The 16,569-nt window shown below is 40.1% G+C and overlaps 1 protein-coding gene across 4 annotated transcripts in view; it reads right to left on the bottom strand.

Annotated features, from left to right (window-relative positions):
• slc20a2 (solute carrier family 20 member 2) overlaps positions 1-16,569 on the bottom strand; it is a 70,689-nt gene that overhangs the window by 13,178 nt on the left and 40,942 nt on the right. For all 4 annotated transcript variants that reach the window (XR_007956646.1, XM_052020137.1, XM_052020138.1 and 1 more), the window contains exons 3-8: positions 12,226-12,366; positions 8,872-8,957; positions 8,689-8,785; positions 7,086-7,205; positions 6,791-6,994; positions 1,107-1,695 (exon numbers count right to left, since the gene is read on the bottom strand). Coding sequence is in view for 3 of the 4 variants with exons in the window: in XM_052020137.1 (XP_051876097.1) it covers positions 1,107-1,695; positions 6,791-6,994; positions 7,086-7,205; positions 8,689-8,785; positions 8,872-8,957; positions 12,226-12,366 (1,237 nt within the window). In the remaining variant the exon portion in view is untranslated. The remainder of the gene's footprint in view (positions 1-1,106; positions 1,696-6,790; positions 6,995-7,085; positions 7,206-8,688; positions 8,786-8,871; positions 8,958-12,225; positions 12,367-16,569) is intronic.

Here is a 16,569-nt window from a genome sequence, read left to right as displayed (position 1 = left end):
CCAGTATCAGAATATTTGTTAGCCATTTCACTACTGTTTGTGGTACATTGCTGTGTAGAAATTTCCTAACACTCCAAAACACAAGTGTACATGTGGGAGAAGGGAAGACAGGGAAAAAGGGGTAGTTTAAAAATAAGAAATTAAGATTAGAATGTTCACATAAACTGCTGCATGGAATTATCTACTATCATTTGGAATATGAACAAGAATATTTCCCAAGATGAGCTCTTAGGTAACAAGCATTTTAGCCAAATCATGAGAGAAAGTGTCAGCTATCATCATGTACAACAGATGCTAAGGTATTCACAACTGGCTGCAGTTGATGCTTCAATCTTTAGCAAACTTTTGTCTAAAAATCAGCCACCAAGCCACGTGGAATGCCAAAGGTTGCTTAATGAATTAGAGGGAGCACAGCCAAAAAAAAATTAAACTGGTGGTTCCTATAAAATCTATTCAGTTTATTGTAATCTTCATAGTTATTCCCCGAGCCAAAAGTTTGAGGTTGGATAAATTTATATGGTTTGCTCTTGTGGACTTCTGTCAGAGACACCTTGAAAAGTTAAACTTTGAATTCTTTGTGTATGAAAACACATCAAGATCAATAGAGAGAGTTTTATTTGTGCCAAACTTTCAACCTCAGAAACTAATGCCTGGGAGCATTCAATGTCCAAAAGGTATGCATAATGTCTGCCACAACCATGGCAGGTATGCAGTGAGTACATTGATTAAATCAAACATTATTATTACAGATTTTTGTTTAAAAAAATAAGTTTTCTGTTAGTTTCTCTGCTTTAAAATGGGGCATCTTGCTTAATAACACTGCGATAATCCAATTTCTCCTTACAGTTTAAGTTGATAAAAGACCAACCCTTTTTAAGGCCAAGTCAGGGGAAGCTACATCAATAGTACAAACTATCCCATAGTCAGAGCCGTTAAGGTTTTAAGGAAACTTCAAACAAAAGCAATTATTTGAAAAGCAATCAATGTTACAATCCCACCAACTCTGCATCTCAACCCCCACTGAGGCCAGCACATAAGACACAAACTAACAAATGTTGAGGAACAGAGCCAGTAGAAACAAGTCATTGTTTTGAGGGTGAACTTACCTAACATCATTACCACCGTGTGCAAATGATCCAAAGCAAGCGGTAAGGATTTGGAGGAAATGAAAGAGCAGATGAACTTGGGGCTTCTCCTTCTCCTCTCCATCTTCATCCACAGCATTCACTGCCGGGGGCAGGGGGTCACTCAGCTCACTGGCCAGCTTCAATTCCACCCCTCCTTCCTCTGCCTCAATCTCTGCTTCAGCTACTGCATTGCAGTAGCTGGAATAGCTGTCATAACGGAGCCGCTTCTTAGAGTAGGAGGCCACATCATCTACAAGCTTCTCACTGTCTTCCACCCCTACAAAATCTGAGGACTTGAAGGCTGGCTGGACAGGCATGCCACAAATAGTGGCTGTGTAGCAGGTGTAGCTGTTATTGCGGCGGAGAAGCCTGTAGGAGTTCTCTGGTTGTGTCCGATCATCAGTGATCTTGTCTAAATGCATTCGGTGCAGAAGATCTTTGTATAGTCCAGAGTCTTTGTGGACTGTGTGGTATACGTGACCGTCACTTCTTGTGTGCCCTTCGAAATTAAATGTACCATTGGAAAAAGGAGATTTTATGCTGCCATTTGTAAGGGATGCAGCTCTACCTGTAAAAATAAATAGGTAGATTTTAGGTTAATAGACAACACTTAGTTTCCGGTCTGGCACAAGTTCCTGGGAACCAAAAGAAATTTACAAAAATTAGCTATACCACTGGTGTTTTCCCGACAGATAAAGGCATGGTGCCAGCTGCTGCTTAACTGCATGTGCAAGAAGGCAAACCATTACCACGCTGACAGAAGACAGTCTATCAGCCCTTACCTAGGGCACCTTGAGGTAGATAACAGCCTTGCCAGCAATCTCTAAACCCCAAGAACGGAAAAGACCAGGGAGGACCCAATCTGTTGAGTTTGATGAATGCATGACCAAATCAGCAGTGGACAGAATTGCAGGGCACTTTATTAATTCAGGACAGTTTGCTGACTCTATAAACTGAAACGCATGGTGGCAAAGAACATACAGCTGTGGTATGGGGAGCATCTGCACTAACCCCACCAGTCAGCCAGCTCAGGGAGTAATTGTGTCTGACACTCAATTGGCTCAGGAGACTGCATAATGCTGCAGCCGATGCAGTCCTTCAGGACTCCTCTTGATTAATAACTCCAATGTTTCCTGGGCCTCCTTTACACAGGTCCTGGATGGTCTACAAAAGTTGTTTAAATTTTTAATTAATTGTTTGGGAATCCAAGACAGGATCCACTTCCACCATCAAGGTATGCCTCTCTTAGTGTACCAACCTATGGATGCTTGTTTGTGGATGAGGAACTCAAGGGAACGTCCAACTTGTGTGTTCACTACAAGGAACCCATTACAACCCAACAGACTTCACTCCACCATAACCTGACTTGACTCACTGCCAGGTCATCTTAAGGTGGCAGAGATTCTATCTTTGCCCTACTGAACAGAAAGTGATGCCATATCAGAACCCCCAATTAGAGCTGATAAATGCTAGTTTTGTCACAACAAAAAACTGATACACTTTTCCTCACTGACACAAGGTAGCTACATGAATGATAAAGATCAAGAAGCCAAAAGCAACCACATCTCACTGTGAACAGACATTGCCAGCAAAGGACAGAAGTCACAAAGTTTTGAGGAAATTTATCAGAATGGGAAATATCAACTGCTAAACAGTGAAAAAAGATAAAAGGGAGAAGTGGTAGAAGAATATTTCTTTACACAAAAGGTGAATCAAATGTGGAATGCTTGTTACCAACCTTTACTAAATAAAGAAAATTAGATAATTTTAAAAACAGTAATATTAAGAGGTTATAGCACATGAGAATTGGGATTAAAGTTGAGTATGCAGTGCAAGCGAGAGAGGGAATTTAACATTCATTCTTGGCACACAGGTTCAACTAATACAAGACATAACACTGCCCCAAATTCCCATCTCCAAGATAGTTATCAAAGCAGGTTTTTCAATACTGGTCAGAAGGATTAATTCCACACTTGATTGTTTATAGCATGCGTGACTGAAAGCAAGGGGAAGAGTGAATTCTAACGCTATAACTGGGATCAAGTTGTGAACTAAAGAAGAGCTGTTACATCCTTTTTATACGTGTTGGACAGAATTTGGGCCAACCCTGCAAACTCATGAAATCACCTTGTTTATGCCAGAAGAGAAATAAAGTTAGTCATTGACAGTCTGGCCAGTTCCACCTCCCCACACAGTGGTTTCCTCCACAACTGCTTTGGCCAGGAGAAAGCTGGTGAATAGTGGTTATAAAAATAAAACATATGAAAGCAGGTCAGGTAGCATCTAGAAAGAGTAAAAAGTGTTACTGCTTCAAGTCATCGACTTCCTTTTCTCACAACATCACCTTCCACACCAGTGTTTCCAACAGTTAAGGTCATCGGCCTTAACAGTTTCTTTCTCCACAGATGCTGCCTGACTGGTTGAGTACTTACAGGATTCTCCATTTATATTTCTGATTGTCAACCTCTGCAGTATTTTGCTTTTGGATAAAACAGGTTGTCTCACCCCTACAGTTTTAACGTGCCACAACTTTAAATCACATACGTGGATAGCTTTAATGCAGGAATCAGGTACCCAGGGTAGGATAAACCTCTGCACAGTGGGACTGGGACATGATTATTTGAATGAAAAGAATGTTCAATAGATTAACTGAATGTTCAATAGATTAGCATGTGCTCAATATACCAAAGTCAGTTTAAGGTAATCAGTTTACAAGATCCACTATAGATTACTTCAAATTTGTACAAGATGCTGGCGGCAACCTGCAATCTAAAAGCATTTCTTATATTCTGGATTGGACAGTATTAGCTGCAAGAAGGTGGGACAAACTTGGATTGTTTTCACTGGAGTGTAGGAGGCCAGGGGGTGACCACTTTGATCACTTTACACTAAAATGGACTTTGTTTTTTTTGTTCTAATTGTGTTCTTTCTTGTAAAAATTGTGTATAATTTATATTTTTCATGTGAATGCTGCTTATATGATGCTACGTGCCTGTGATCCTATGTGGCTGTTTTTCATTGCACTTGTGCATACTTACACTTGTGCGTATAACAATAAACTCCACTTTGACTTCGACTTTGACCTGATTAAAATAGATAAAATTAAAAGAGGCATTGATATGGTAGATAGTCAGAGTCTTTCTTCCAAGATTGAAATTTCAAATACCAGCATGTATAGGTTTAAGGTGCGAGCAGGAAAGTTTTATGAGGCAATTTTTTTTGGACACAGAGAATGGTAGGTGCCTGGAACACAGTAACACTCTGCCAGGGGAAGTAGTAAAAGATAGCAATGTTTAAGAAGCATTTGGACAAGCACATGAACTTTGTGCTGGCAGAAGAGATTAGATTGGTATTCTTGGTTGGCTCAGACATGATGGGCCTATGGGTTTGCTCCTGTGCTGTACTGTTCTATGTTCTACATGACAAATTTTAAATGTGGACACAGGTTTCTTTTTGTATAGAAGCTAGAGGCAGTAAGAGAAGGTATTATGGCTTATGGTGACAAGACTCTGTAGATGCTGGAATCTGGAGTAAAAAGCAAACTACTGGAGGAACTTAGAGTCAAGCAGCTTCCAGGATGAGTTGGGGGGGTGGGGGGTGTTAAATTGTTGAAGTTTCAGGTCAAAACCCTGCCCTGCATCAGAAGGGAAGGTGAAAAGGAACATAGCATAAAAGGTGGAGGGGTGAGACAGCAGCCAGTAGGTGATAAGTGGACCAAGGAGAGGTGAAGAAGGATGATGGGCAGAAGGAGCCAAATGGGGAGGAAGGAGGGGGAAGAGGTAGATTTGGGAGACAGAGGCAGGTGGGATGGTTGGAAGAAGACAAAAAGGGGAAAAAAGCAGATGGAGCCAAGTGGGAGGAGGGTAGGGTGAAGGTGCAAACAGCTTCTGTGAGTGCTGTGTAATGAAGTCATTTTCTTTATTGTTGCAATTTCTGGGATCTGGAATTTCTGCAATTCCTGGACATTGCCAGCATGGCCAGGATTTGTAACAGTCCTCGAGAAGGTGACGTTGAGCCACCTTCTTGAATCCAGCTGTCCAATTAGGTAACATCATTGCATTATGTGCTGCAAGTACTATCTAGCCACTCTGTGCTGGTGAAAGGTAATTTAATGTTTACAGTCATAAAGGGGGTACCAAGTAAAAGCAAATGATTTCCCCTGGATGGTTGAGCATCGCTGGAGTCGAACTTATCGAGGTGAGTAAAGGATAGTCCATCACACTCCTGACGTGCTTTGATGTGGATTTGGGATGTTAGAAGGCAAGTCATTTGTTTCATGGTGCCCAGTTTCTGATCTATTCTTACTTTGTGACAGGTCTAGTATTGGCCTTCCCAGGATATTGATGGCGAGGGACTCTGCAATGGTACTACAATTGAATGCGAAGGGTAAACGTTTAGATTCTTGATGGAAATAATCAATGTCTAACACTTATGGCACGAATGTTGCTTGCCAACTATCAATCTATGCTTGAATGTTACGTAGGTCCTTCTGCAAGCAGAAGTGGGCTGCTTCATTTGCTGAACAGTTGTGAATGGAACTGAACATTGTGCAATAAGCAAACATTCCCTTCTCATGATGGATGGCAGGTCTTTGATGAAGCAACTGAAGATGATTGGGCTTTGGAAACTACCTCGAGGAACTTTAGAGGTGAGGTCCTGGGACTGGGATAATTGATATCCCACCACAGGAGTGTTTTCTCCTTGATGTCCATTGAGTTCAGCTGTTACCAGGGAAGCTACCTTTATGCTGTGGAATTTGGCAGGCTTTGGCCAATGAGGTGATAAGGTTTGGAGCTGAGTGGTTTTGGTGAAACCCAGTCTGGGCATTGGGGGGTGCTGCTTGACAGTACTGTGATGGTACCTGTGGCTGAATCTGGTTCAGGTGCTTCAATTTGGTCTTTAGCACTCACATGCTGGGCCCCCTTATTGTTGAAAATAGGGGTGTTCTCCAATTAGCTGTTTAATTGCCTACCACCATTCACAAACAGAAGTGACAGAATTGCAGAGCTTTTATCTGATTTGTTGATTGTGGGATTGTTTAAATAATAAATAATGGACCCACACAAATTTGGCATTACAGAACAATCCCTTATTCATTGCTTCACAAGTTGGAAGAGACTGGGATGACCAATCTACATGGACATTGTTGCTTCTAATTCTATACAGAACTACGTCACCATCCATACACACATCCCGAAAACATATCCAGATTTTTCACCTTTGCCAACTACAGTGCTAGAAGAAAGTGAAAACAGGAGGAGGAAGAGGAAGAGTTCAATGAGGGATCTCTGGTGTAGGTTCATGAAAACCCATCAATTTGGGGATAAAAAGACAAAAAATTCAGTGTAGAGCTGAGGCAAATTAAAAAGATGTAGATCAACAATCAATTTGAGATTCTACTAGACCAAAAAGAAATGCAATTTAGGATATTGCTTCAAATTATCCAGGGGAGTATAAATGCAACTGCTGTCAATAACAGCTGTCCAACTTATCATCAATATCAAGGTAGCAACAAAGCCAAGGAAAGGAGAGGCTACACACATTCCAGCCTGCAGTGTATTAATGTAATTATGTAGTCTTAAAGGGGAGATTGTCCAGTTGATATCACTAGTTTGTTAGCATGCACTAGGTCAGCAGCAAGCTGCAGCTGTCTCCTGACTCACCATTTGAAACTCCTGTTGATGCAGTGATGACATGGCTATCTGAGGCACCACCACAAGCCTCAGTGACTCCACTAGTGAGAGGCAGCATAGACTCATCTGCTGCCTTTGCACCAGGCAGCTCTTTAAATACTGGCGTTTCCTCGTCTTGGCTTTTATCAAGGCTTTCATTGGATATTCTGGACAGCACTTTCTCCTTTAGTTTACCTGCAAGACAGATGAGGTAGTTCTAACTCAACCAAGGCTCAGTTCCCCTCCTCAAAAAAAATAGCTCATGACCCTAGTGTCAGGGGCTTACTTTCTATTTTCCTCTTCATCCAGGGGCATACCAACAGCCACACCACGAGTGCAGACAGCAGCGCTCCACCAAGGGTGATTAGCACCATTGCCCAGATGGGGAGTATGTGCAATCCCAGCACTAGAGGAAAGAAATTCAATCTCATTGTTCTGCTTAGTTTCCAATTATCAATGTAAGAAGTCTCTGCATTCAGTGATTTAATGTTAACATACTAGACAGTTATAATAAACCAGACTCCGATATCTTAAAATCAGGAGTGATCTACAGCACAACTCAGTTTACTAGTTTTTGATTCACATACAGTGAAAGCCTTACATAAACAAAAAAAAACATCAATTTCAGAAATACTTTAATTACACCTGCACTACAAGCCTTTTGTGGCAGAGATATTTAAGAAATTTTGGTATTGTTTAAAAGCAAAATAGTTTCTTTTCATTGAATAACAGCCATTTCTAAGTGCAACAACATTTTAGAGAATAAAAAGATCCAACCTAATTTCTCTTTTGCTACTGAAATTCTTCTTGGGACGGGAGGGGGAATGCTGTTGGCATCTGCTGCCTAGTAACTAAACCACTGTAAAATGTTGGGTTTCAAAAAGCCACCTGGCATAAACAAAGAAGACTGAGGAGGTTGATCAACAGGGTGGAGCTCATTATGTGGACCTCCTCTACATAATTCTTCTGCCCCAAGCAGCAGTCTGTCAGCAGTGCTCCCAGTATCTCCACTAGCCCCCAGGTCCCATCCCCAGAATCAAGGTTTCAGCCACATCCTACTCCACACAAATGTTGGGCTCCTCTTCCACCTGTGGCTTATCAGTTTGTCTACAACAAATCAGATGGACACAAGAACTCTCCTAATGTAGCTCAAGTAGTGAGTGCTCAAAAATTCTCCTGACCCAAACTGCAGTTACTGTATGGACCAAATTAGTTTAGAAAACGTGATGACTGAGAAATTCTTCTATGCTTCTCCCAATGAGAAATTTTCTAACCTACATTTCCTGCTAACAAAACTTCACATCAATTAAAGCACAGAATTTGTTTGTCATACTAACATGCATAATGTCCACTTTTTTCCCCAAAATCAGCTTGAATTTGCATCATTCCTCCGTCATAATTTAAGAATCAGTAGCATTTCTTTTAGTCAATACCCATTACTTTTGATAGACACAAGGCCATTAATTTGTACAATGTTTCTCTGTTGAGATGTGTTGCTTAGCTACAAAGCTATCCTGGTATTAAAACAGATCACAGCCAGAATGAAGCAAGCCTCAACTTTGGGTCCTATTATTAATAGCCAATTATGACAAACACATCAGCAATGATAAAGGATAAAACCATCTGCTGGTTATAGCTTGCGAGGTCACCTCTGACTGTTTTGTTTTTAAGAAACTTACCATTACCATCACTGAGCTAAAAATGGTAAAATGTTAATGGGGTGAAATTGGCTTTTGTTATTGGCAAAAAGTAAAGGGCTAGTCCATTTTACACTATGTTCTATTTTCCTTTCCCATGGCTGGGTGCAAAATAAGGCAGATAATTTTCTATTGCTTAAGATAATTTTCATACCATATTGAGCTGCAACCAATTTACAAAAAGGTACTTACATGGTGCTCCCGTGTACAAGATTGAGAAGGTATTTATCCCTACAGTAGCAGCATAAAACAGCGGGAGTGCACGTAGGCCATTCGGCACAGGATCTTCCTACAGAAATGATGATGTAAATTAGTATGTAAAAAAATTGGGGAGGGGGGTAAAAATTCACAATTTAATACCTTTTAAGAAAATACCTTTTTCAAGATGAAGAATCGAATCAGGATAAAGAGCACTCCAGACATGATCCCAGATAGAAGTGGGGAAATGAACCAGGAGGCAACTGCAATGACAAACCAAGATCAGAAATGAAGTTGCATTTCACCCAGAAAAAAGCTTTAATGGAAAATGCAGATTTTGGGTTAAATTTGGATTTGACATGTGTGACCCTTCATCTGTCATCATAGATTGTTAAATAGTTAAGGCCACAGCACTGATCCCTGGGGTATCCCACCAGTTACAGCTGGCCAACCTGAAAAATGACCCCTTTGTCTTGAGTACTTTCTGTTGGTTAGCAAATCTTCTATCCATGCTAAAAATATTATCCCCAATGCCATGAGCCTTGTGCATAATGAGGCAGCTTATTGAATGCCTTCAGGAAAACCAAATACACTAGTTTGCTCATTAACTCCTCAAAAGAACATTAATAAGTACGTCAGATAGGATTTTCCTTTCATAAAACAATGTTGACTTTGTTTGACTGTATCATAAATTTTTAAGTGTCCTGCCACTACATGCTTAATAATGGATTCCAGCATCTTAGTCATCGAGTCACGCAGCTATACAGCACAGAAACGGCCCTTTGGTTCACTGTATCCATCCCATCCTTTTTGCTGGATCTACAATAATCCTATTTACCCTCATTAGGTCTGTATCCGTCTGTGCCTTGCCTATTCAAGTACCTGTCCAAATGTCTCTCAAACATAGTGATTGTATTAGATTCCACCACCTCCTCTGGCAGCAAGTTCCAGATATCAACCACTTGCTGGGTAAAAACTTTCCCCTCAAATCCCCTTCAGAACTCCTCTCCTCACCTTAAACTTAGATTCTGACTAGCTACCCTTGTAGTCTGAGTATCAAAAACGAGAACATATCTATGTACCTTGTAATTTTATATACCTCTTTCAGATCACCTCGCAGCCTCCTCTGCTCTTGGAAAAACAAGTGCTGTCTATCTAATCTCTCCCTATAACTTACAACCTCCAATCAAACAACTTCCTGTTGAATCTCCTATGCGCTCCCTCCAGCACAACTACATCATTCTTAAGCGAACAGAACTTCACACAGTACTCCAATTGCAGTTTAAACAATGTTTGTAAAGTTGTAGCGTCCCAACATTTATATTCTATGTCCCAACTTATGAAGGCAAGCATGCCATATGCCTTCTTCACCACCCCTTTTACCAGTGTTGCCACTTTCAGGGAACCATTGACTTGAACCCCAAAGTCTCTTTGTTCATATTCCTACTTGACTTACCAAAATGCATTTTGGTAAGTCAATTAGGAGTAAAGCCACAGCCTATTCCTATTTGATTTACTAAAATGCATCGCCCTGCAGGTCAGAATTAAATTCCATCTTTTCAATCTACTTACAATTTTTATCCTGCTGTAGTTTTAGACAATCTTCCTCACTATCCACACCACCACCAATTCTTGGTGTCATTTGTAAACTTACCAATCATTCCTCCTACATTCACATCCAAGTTGGTTACATTACAAACAAAGGTCCCAGCATTGATCCCCATGCTACACCACTGGTCACAGACTTCCAATCAAAAAAGCACCCTTTCATTACCACCACCTTATGCCTCCTATCACCCTATCAAAGAGGTCATACTAACTGCTCTTGGAGCTTCCTACTTTACCTAATCTGCTGGGAGCTTTGTGGAATCTAGGGAATTTTAGAAGACAGCCAATGCATCCACCATCTCAATGGCCACTTCTTCAAGACTCTGGAAAGCAGGGTGTTGTCCACAGGACTTGTCAGCTATGAACCCCATTGCTTTGCCTAATGAAAGGGACTAATTTCAATTATTACTTAGGATGCTTTTAATGTATCCTACCGTGACAACAGATACGAAACACTTGTTCAAACTCTCTGCCAGTTTCTTCTTCTTTATTAATTCCTCACTCATCCTTTAAGGGATAAACATTAACTTTACTTACACTCTTCCTTTTTTTTAAAAAATATAGTGGCAGCTTATACCTTTTTTGCTAACCTACACTTATATCCTGATCTATTTTATAAACTTCTTTCTCAAGCTATCCTTTGCTGAGTTTAAAGTTTTCCTGTTCTTCTGGATCACCATTAACCTTCACCTTACCTTTTAATTTGTTTAAATCTTCCTTCATTAGGCTGGAATGGGCCATTTTCATAGTGTCTTTATGTCTCAGATCTCAGCAAAAGATCCGTTCCATTATGAAACATTTCCTTAAGCAATAGCAGACCTTATCCACTGACTTCCTTTTAAATCTATTTTCCCAATCCGCTTTTTTCCTTCAAACCTTTGTAGTTTAAGTTTATGAATTAGCTTGTGTGTTATGATCATTCAGTCCCAGAGGTTTATTTACTATGAGATCATTAACTAATCCTGTTTCATTACCATTGACCAGATCTAAAGTAGACAGTTTCCTGGTTGGTTCCATGACATGTTATTCTAAGAAACTGTATCCAACACCTTCTATGAATTTGGCCTCCAGGCTATCTCCAAGTCACTCATATTTACTGCTGTATGTGTCTTGCAAGCCTCTATTTTTGATTTGTGCTCTGTCCTACAGTGTAGCCATTGTTGAGTTCCTGTCGATTACTCCCACTGGTCACATCTTTCCCTTGTTACTTCTTACTTCCACTTAAAATGATTCTACCTCAATATCCAGACCTATGATCATTTCTCACTACTGATCTCATCCTGTATCAACAGATCTGCCTTACCCCCTTACCCCCACCTATCCTTCTAAAATTGATGTCAAAGTTTAACAACTACAAAATGTGAGGTGTTCAGGAAGTATTTAAAACTGGTTTTAAAACTGGGTATTCTAAAAGTTCCCACTTGTGGGGGATGAAGAAGAGGCTCAAAACAGATTCATAATCATAAGCCAGTCACTCAAATTCAGGAGAAATTCCTTTCCACGGGATGCTGAGAATGTGGAACATAATACTTCATGTACAATTGGTACACACTGATGAATTTAAAAGGAAGTCAGATAGTACACAAGGGCAAGCAAAAGAGGGACATACCAATAAAAGCAAATTGAAGCAAGTGAGGAGAGGTTTCCCTTGCAACATAAATGCTGCTGTAGACCCAAATGACCTATTGCTGAGTATTTATATGCCATTATATTGTATTCAACATTACTGAAGTGCACAAAACTCTAATTGTACAGACTATTCTGAAGAGATTGGTTTGCTGAAGAGAAACGAAAATGGTTACACCATATGTTTGTAGAGAACCACGTTAGAGAAGAAAACTGATGTAATGAAATAGAAGGTTTCTTGAATGTTACCAATTGTTGCTTATGTGTACAATAAATCTCTCATAAAAGCTCAATTACCAATCTTGACGAGCTGGATCCATCGGACACTCTGAGCACCAAGTGAAACGAGTGAGAAACCAATGGTGGCTCCAACAATGCAATGTGTGCCTGATATTGGAAGCTTCAAAAATGAAGCAATGAGTTGCCAGATTGCAGAACCTAATCAAAAGCAAGAAATAGAAAATAAAATGTGAGGACTTAATGTTTGCTGTTAAATCTTACCTTACTTCTGCACTCATTATTTTGGCTAATGAGAACAAGCCAGAATAAACCAACATCACCAGATGAAGTCACACAACTGCAAGCGATTTGAAATTGTGCACTTTCAACAACAGTGATTGCACTTCAAAAATGAATTATTAACTATAGAGTGCTTTGCTCCTTGTGGCACTCTATTTTGCAAAGAGAGCATGCACTTACACTGCAACCACTGATCTAAACCCAGTCTTTGGAATTGGGTTTCCATAAATTAACTCATCTACTACCTCAAACACTGTCTTACTCATTCAAAACTCTGCTCAGATATCACATGCCACTCGTACGGGGCGAGGTCCAGATGGGAATGAGGAGGAGGGTTAAAAACAAGAATGCAGTCTAGTCAATTGGTTCAGCCTTCTTTCAGCATGAAATTTTGAGTTGTTGGGAGCAGGCATTTCTTGCTTAAACCGAGGCAAGATGAGTGCTCACACTGCAACAAAAGTGCTGGAACAAAATGGAATCCGGGCACTAAAATCCTCCAGACAAACAGAAACCAGCTTGTTAAAAGTTCCACAGACCTGCTGCTTCTGGAACCTAACCTGCCAGGATTTTAAAAACAAAAGTGGGGGGGTGGCGGGGGAAAAAAAAGAGAAAAGGTGGGCGGGAAGAGAAGAGCAAAGCAAGAGCCAATCCCAGTGGTCTCTGTCCCTTCCCAATTTTCACGTCTCCCCCCCACCTCCAACACAAGGGCTGTGGGTTGTCCACTGGTGGTGTTCAAACAAGAATTGGGAGCTTTAATACAACTCCTTACTTTTCTCACCATTGAAAGAATAGTTGATCTTTGAATCCAGTCAAAACACAACCATCAAAAACAGGTATTGATGCAGTGTACAAGCAAGGAAGTACTACAGTTTTAATCAAATCTACATCATCAATTTCTGTTCCAAAATAAGAGTCCAGTTTGATCAGAAGAATGAACCCAAGAGCTTACAAAATAAAGTCCTGGCACTGTTTCCTGTAGTCTAAGATAATCAGTTAGAAATAAAGTTTTAATAACTGGAAGTAAATCTTCTATCTCCCTGTTCAGTTTTTTTTAAAACAACAAGGTACCCATCCCGATTTAAGTGTATTTTTTTTAAATATACATGTAACTGGTTTATTGTTGGCAATGTGAAATGGTGAGAGTTTTTGTGATCCACAATAATTCAATATTGCTGTCCTTCTGATATAGATGCTTCTATAGTGCTACGGGGTTGCTATTAAGTCACAGCAACAATAACGGCAATTTGTTTCCAGGTCAGAATTATGTGTGACTTGCGAGTTTTAGATAACCAGTGTTGGTCACAGTGACCTGAGTCAACATTCAGCAAAGTTGCAATGGTTCATTCTTTAACTATCACATCCAGAATCTGCTGTGTGCTCTTCCCCTGCTCATGGAATCCCTCAAGAACCTGCTGCCCTGACGTCTGTAATCAGGTGAAGTTCATTTCACTGCGGTTTGTAATCTCCATGCTTTTCAAGAGTTTGCAATCAAGTACAAGAACTTTTTTTGAACTGTATGCTTTTTTAAAAAATGTTTATTTAGTCACTGTTACATAATTTTTTTTAGAAAGGGAAGTGTTTACATTTTAGTAACTGTGCCTAGAAACAAGTTTGTTTTTGAATGAAAGCATTGTCTAATCTTCTAAGAAAGCAATTTTCCCAATTTAAGATGTGAGAAATTGCCATTGTTACTGCTGTGTTTGGTGCATACTGATCCTTCCATGTGGGTATCAGTGTGGTGATGGTGCCAACATATTTCTCTGGTGATTTTTATTTTCCATTTCATACTTAATGCTCAGTGTTAATTACTGGAGAGAGAAAAAAAAAGCCTCACTTTTGTCCACTTCTGGGAGAAGAAAGCAAGTAAGAATTTACAGCAGGATCCTCTTTTCTTCTCTCCATGATCATGATCTTGCTTCCCACCTCACCCACATCATTATCAAAATGAATATACAAAAAAAATGTACTTTTTAAAAAAAGTTATTCACAAGACATTCACATTATGGCAAGGTTACATTTACTACCCTTCCTTAATTGTGAAAAAGTCTGCACAGTCCTACTGAAGTTAAGTGTTATGGTATTAGGTGGTGAGTTCCAGAATTTTGAGTGAAAGGACATCATGTTGTTATACGGCCATGTGGTAAAGGAATCAGATTTAAAGAAAACAGGTATTCCCTTGGTCTTTCTCATTGGCAGAGGTGTAGGCGAGATGCTCTTGAAATAATCTTTATAAGATTTCCTTATTAGTGACATGTACATCGAAACACACAGTGAAATGCAGCTTTTTGCGTAGAGTGTTCTGGGGGCAGCCAGCAAGTGTCGCCACGCTTCTGGTGCCAACATAGCATGCCCACAACTTCCTAATCTGTACGTCTTTGGAACGTGGAAGGAAACTCACGCAGACACACAAGGAGAACGTACAAACTCCTTTCAGACAGCAGCCGGAATTGAACCTGGGTCACTGGCGCTGTAATAGCGTTGCGTTAACCGCTATGCTAGAGGTTTTGCAGTGCAGAAATGATTCACCAGGCTAATTCTTGGGATGAGAGGGTGGTCCTATCATGAACAATTAAAAAGTTAGTTCTATGTTCTTTGGTTTAGAAGAATGAGGGCTGACGTTATTGAAACATGCAAAATCATAAGGGGGCATGACAGGGTAAATACTGAGATGTTTCCATGACTGGGAGTCTCAAGCAAAGGGACATAGTTTCAAGAGGGTGGTGAATCTCTGGAATTCTCTACTCTGGAGTGTTGGTGAGGCATTTTGAGGAGGAGTTAGCATTTTTAAAATGTCAAGGAATTGAGGGTCATGTGGAACTGACACAGAAGAGGAGTTGAAGCCTGTAGCACATCAGCCATGATCATATTGAATGGAGCAGCAGGCTTAAGGGGCTGGTGGCCTACTCCTGCTCCCTTGTGTTTATCCTTTAGCCATAATGCACCATTCACATGATCAGCATGGTTACAGTATGGAAGGACATTTGGCCTCAAGTGCCTTGTCACCGTATCTGCCCAGACAAATGTTACACATGCCATCACATTTCGGAGTTGATCATTGTAACATGTGAAAAGCTGGGCATTTTACAATGCTGATGTAGCTTTTTCCCTTTGGCAATTTTCCTGTAATTCAAACACAGGGCCATTAACACAAAATGGCTTTATTGGTCAAGAGGCAAGAAATAGGCTCCTGGTTTGGCCACCTTTAGAGCAGAATGTTTTGCAGACAAGATTTGAAATGTTACCAGAATTGAGACAAGTCTCAGTAAACATGAAGCGGGCAGAATCTTTCTCCTGGAGAAAAAGAAAATTAAGACATATAATAGAATGCATTAAAATTACAAAGGGGATGAATAGTATGGATGCAGGGAAACAGTTCCCACTTGTGGTCAAGTCCAGATTGAGAGGCCATTACTTTAAAAAGGTATTTCACAAACAGATCAAGTGAAAAAATATGAGAAATTTCTTTACAGGAAAATAAGTAACACATTGCCAATTCGAGTAGCTGAAGTAAATAGGGGTCTTTAGGGTGTTAGTATGTGATGAAGAAAGGAGAAAGAAATGAGTAGGTTACAGAGAAAGGACATCTGGAGTAGAAGGTTTGTGTGGGTCTAAGAATGGGTGGGACTGAATGGCACCTTTCCATGACTTTGAAAGTCTGTTAAAATGAATTCCATCTTGGTGCAGTACACATGGCACTCTGCATCGGAACAGAAGGATGACAATCTACTCCTCAAATGCTGTTTCAAAGTAGTAACAAATATCCATGATAAGAAAGCTTTAATAACAGTTAATCATCTCTTCTGAAAGAAACAGGTAAATATCTTTTTAAAAGAGCTGAAGCAAATGGTTTATTGCCAAAAAAAAATCAAGTATGCTACCAAATCAAAAAAAGTTTCAAGGCATCAGGAATTGAATTTACATTTATTCTCTGTCCCCATGTACTTTACATGCCATGTATTTAACATGGGGACAGAGAATAAGTGTAAACGGCAAGGTCTTCATAATCCAGGAAACACTTCTGGCATCTTACCTTTGTGACAGCTTTACCTGCAACTATTTGTTTCATTGTAGAAACACAGAAAACCTACAGCACAATTCAGGCCCTTCGGCCCACAAACCTGT

Source organism: Pristis pectinata, chromosome 7, assembly GCF_009764475.1.
Source record: "Pristis pectinata isolate sPriPec2 chromosome 7, sPriPec2.1.pri, whole genome shotgun sequence".
In the NCBI taxonomy this organism is placed as follows: Eukaryota; Metazoa; Chordata; class Chondrichthyes; order Rhinopristiformes; family Pristidae; genus Pristis; species Pristis pectinata.
The sequence above is the reverse complement of the archived record's forward strand: the minus strand, read 5'-3'. Positions and strand labels throughout refer to the sequence as shown.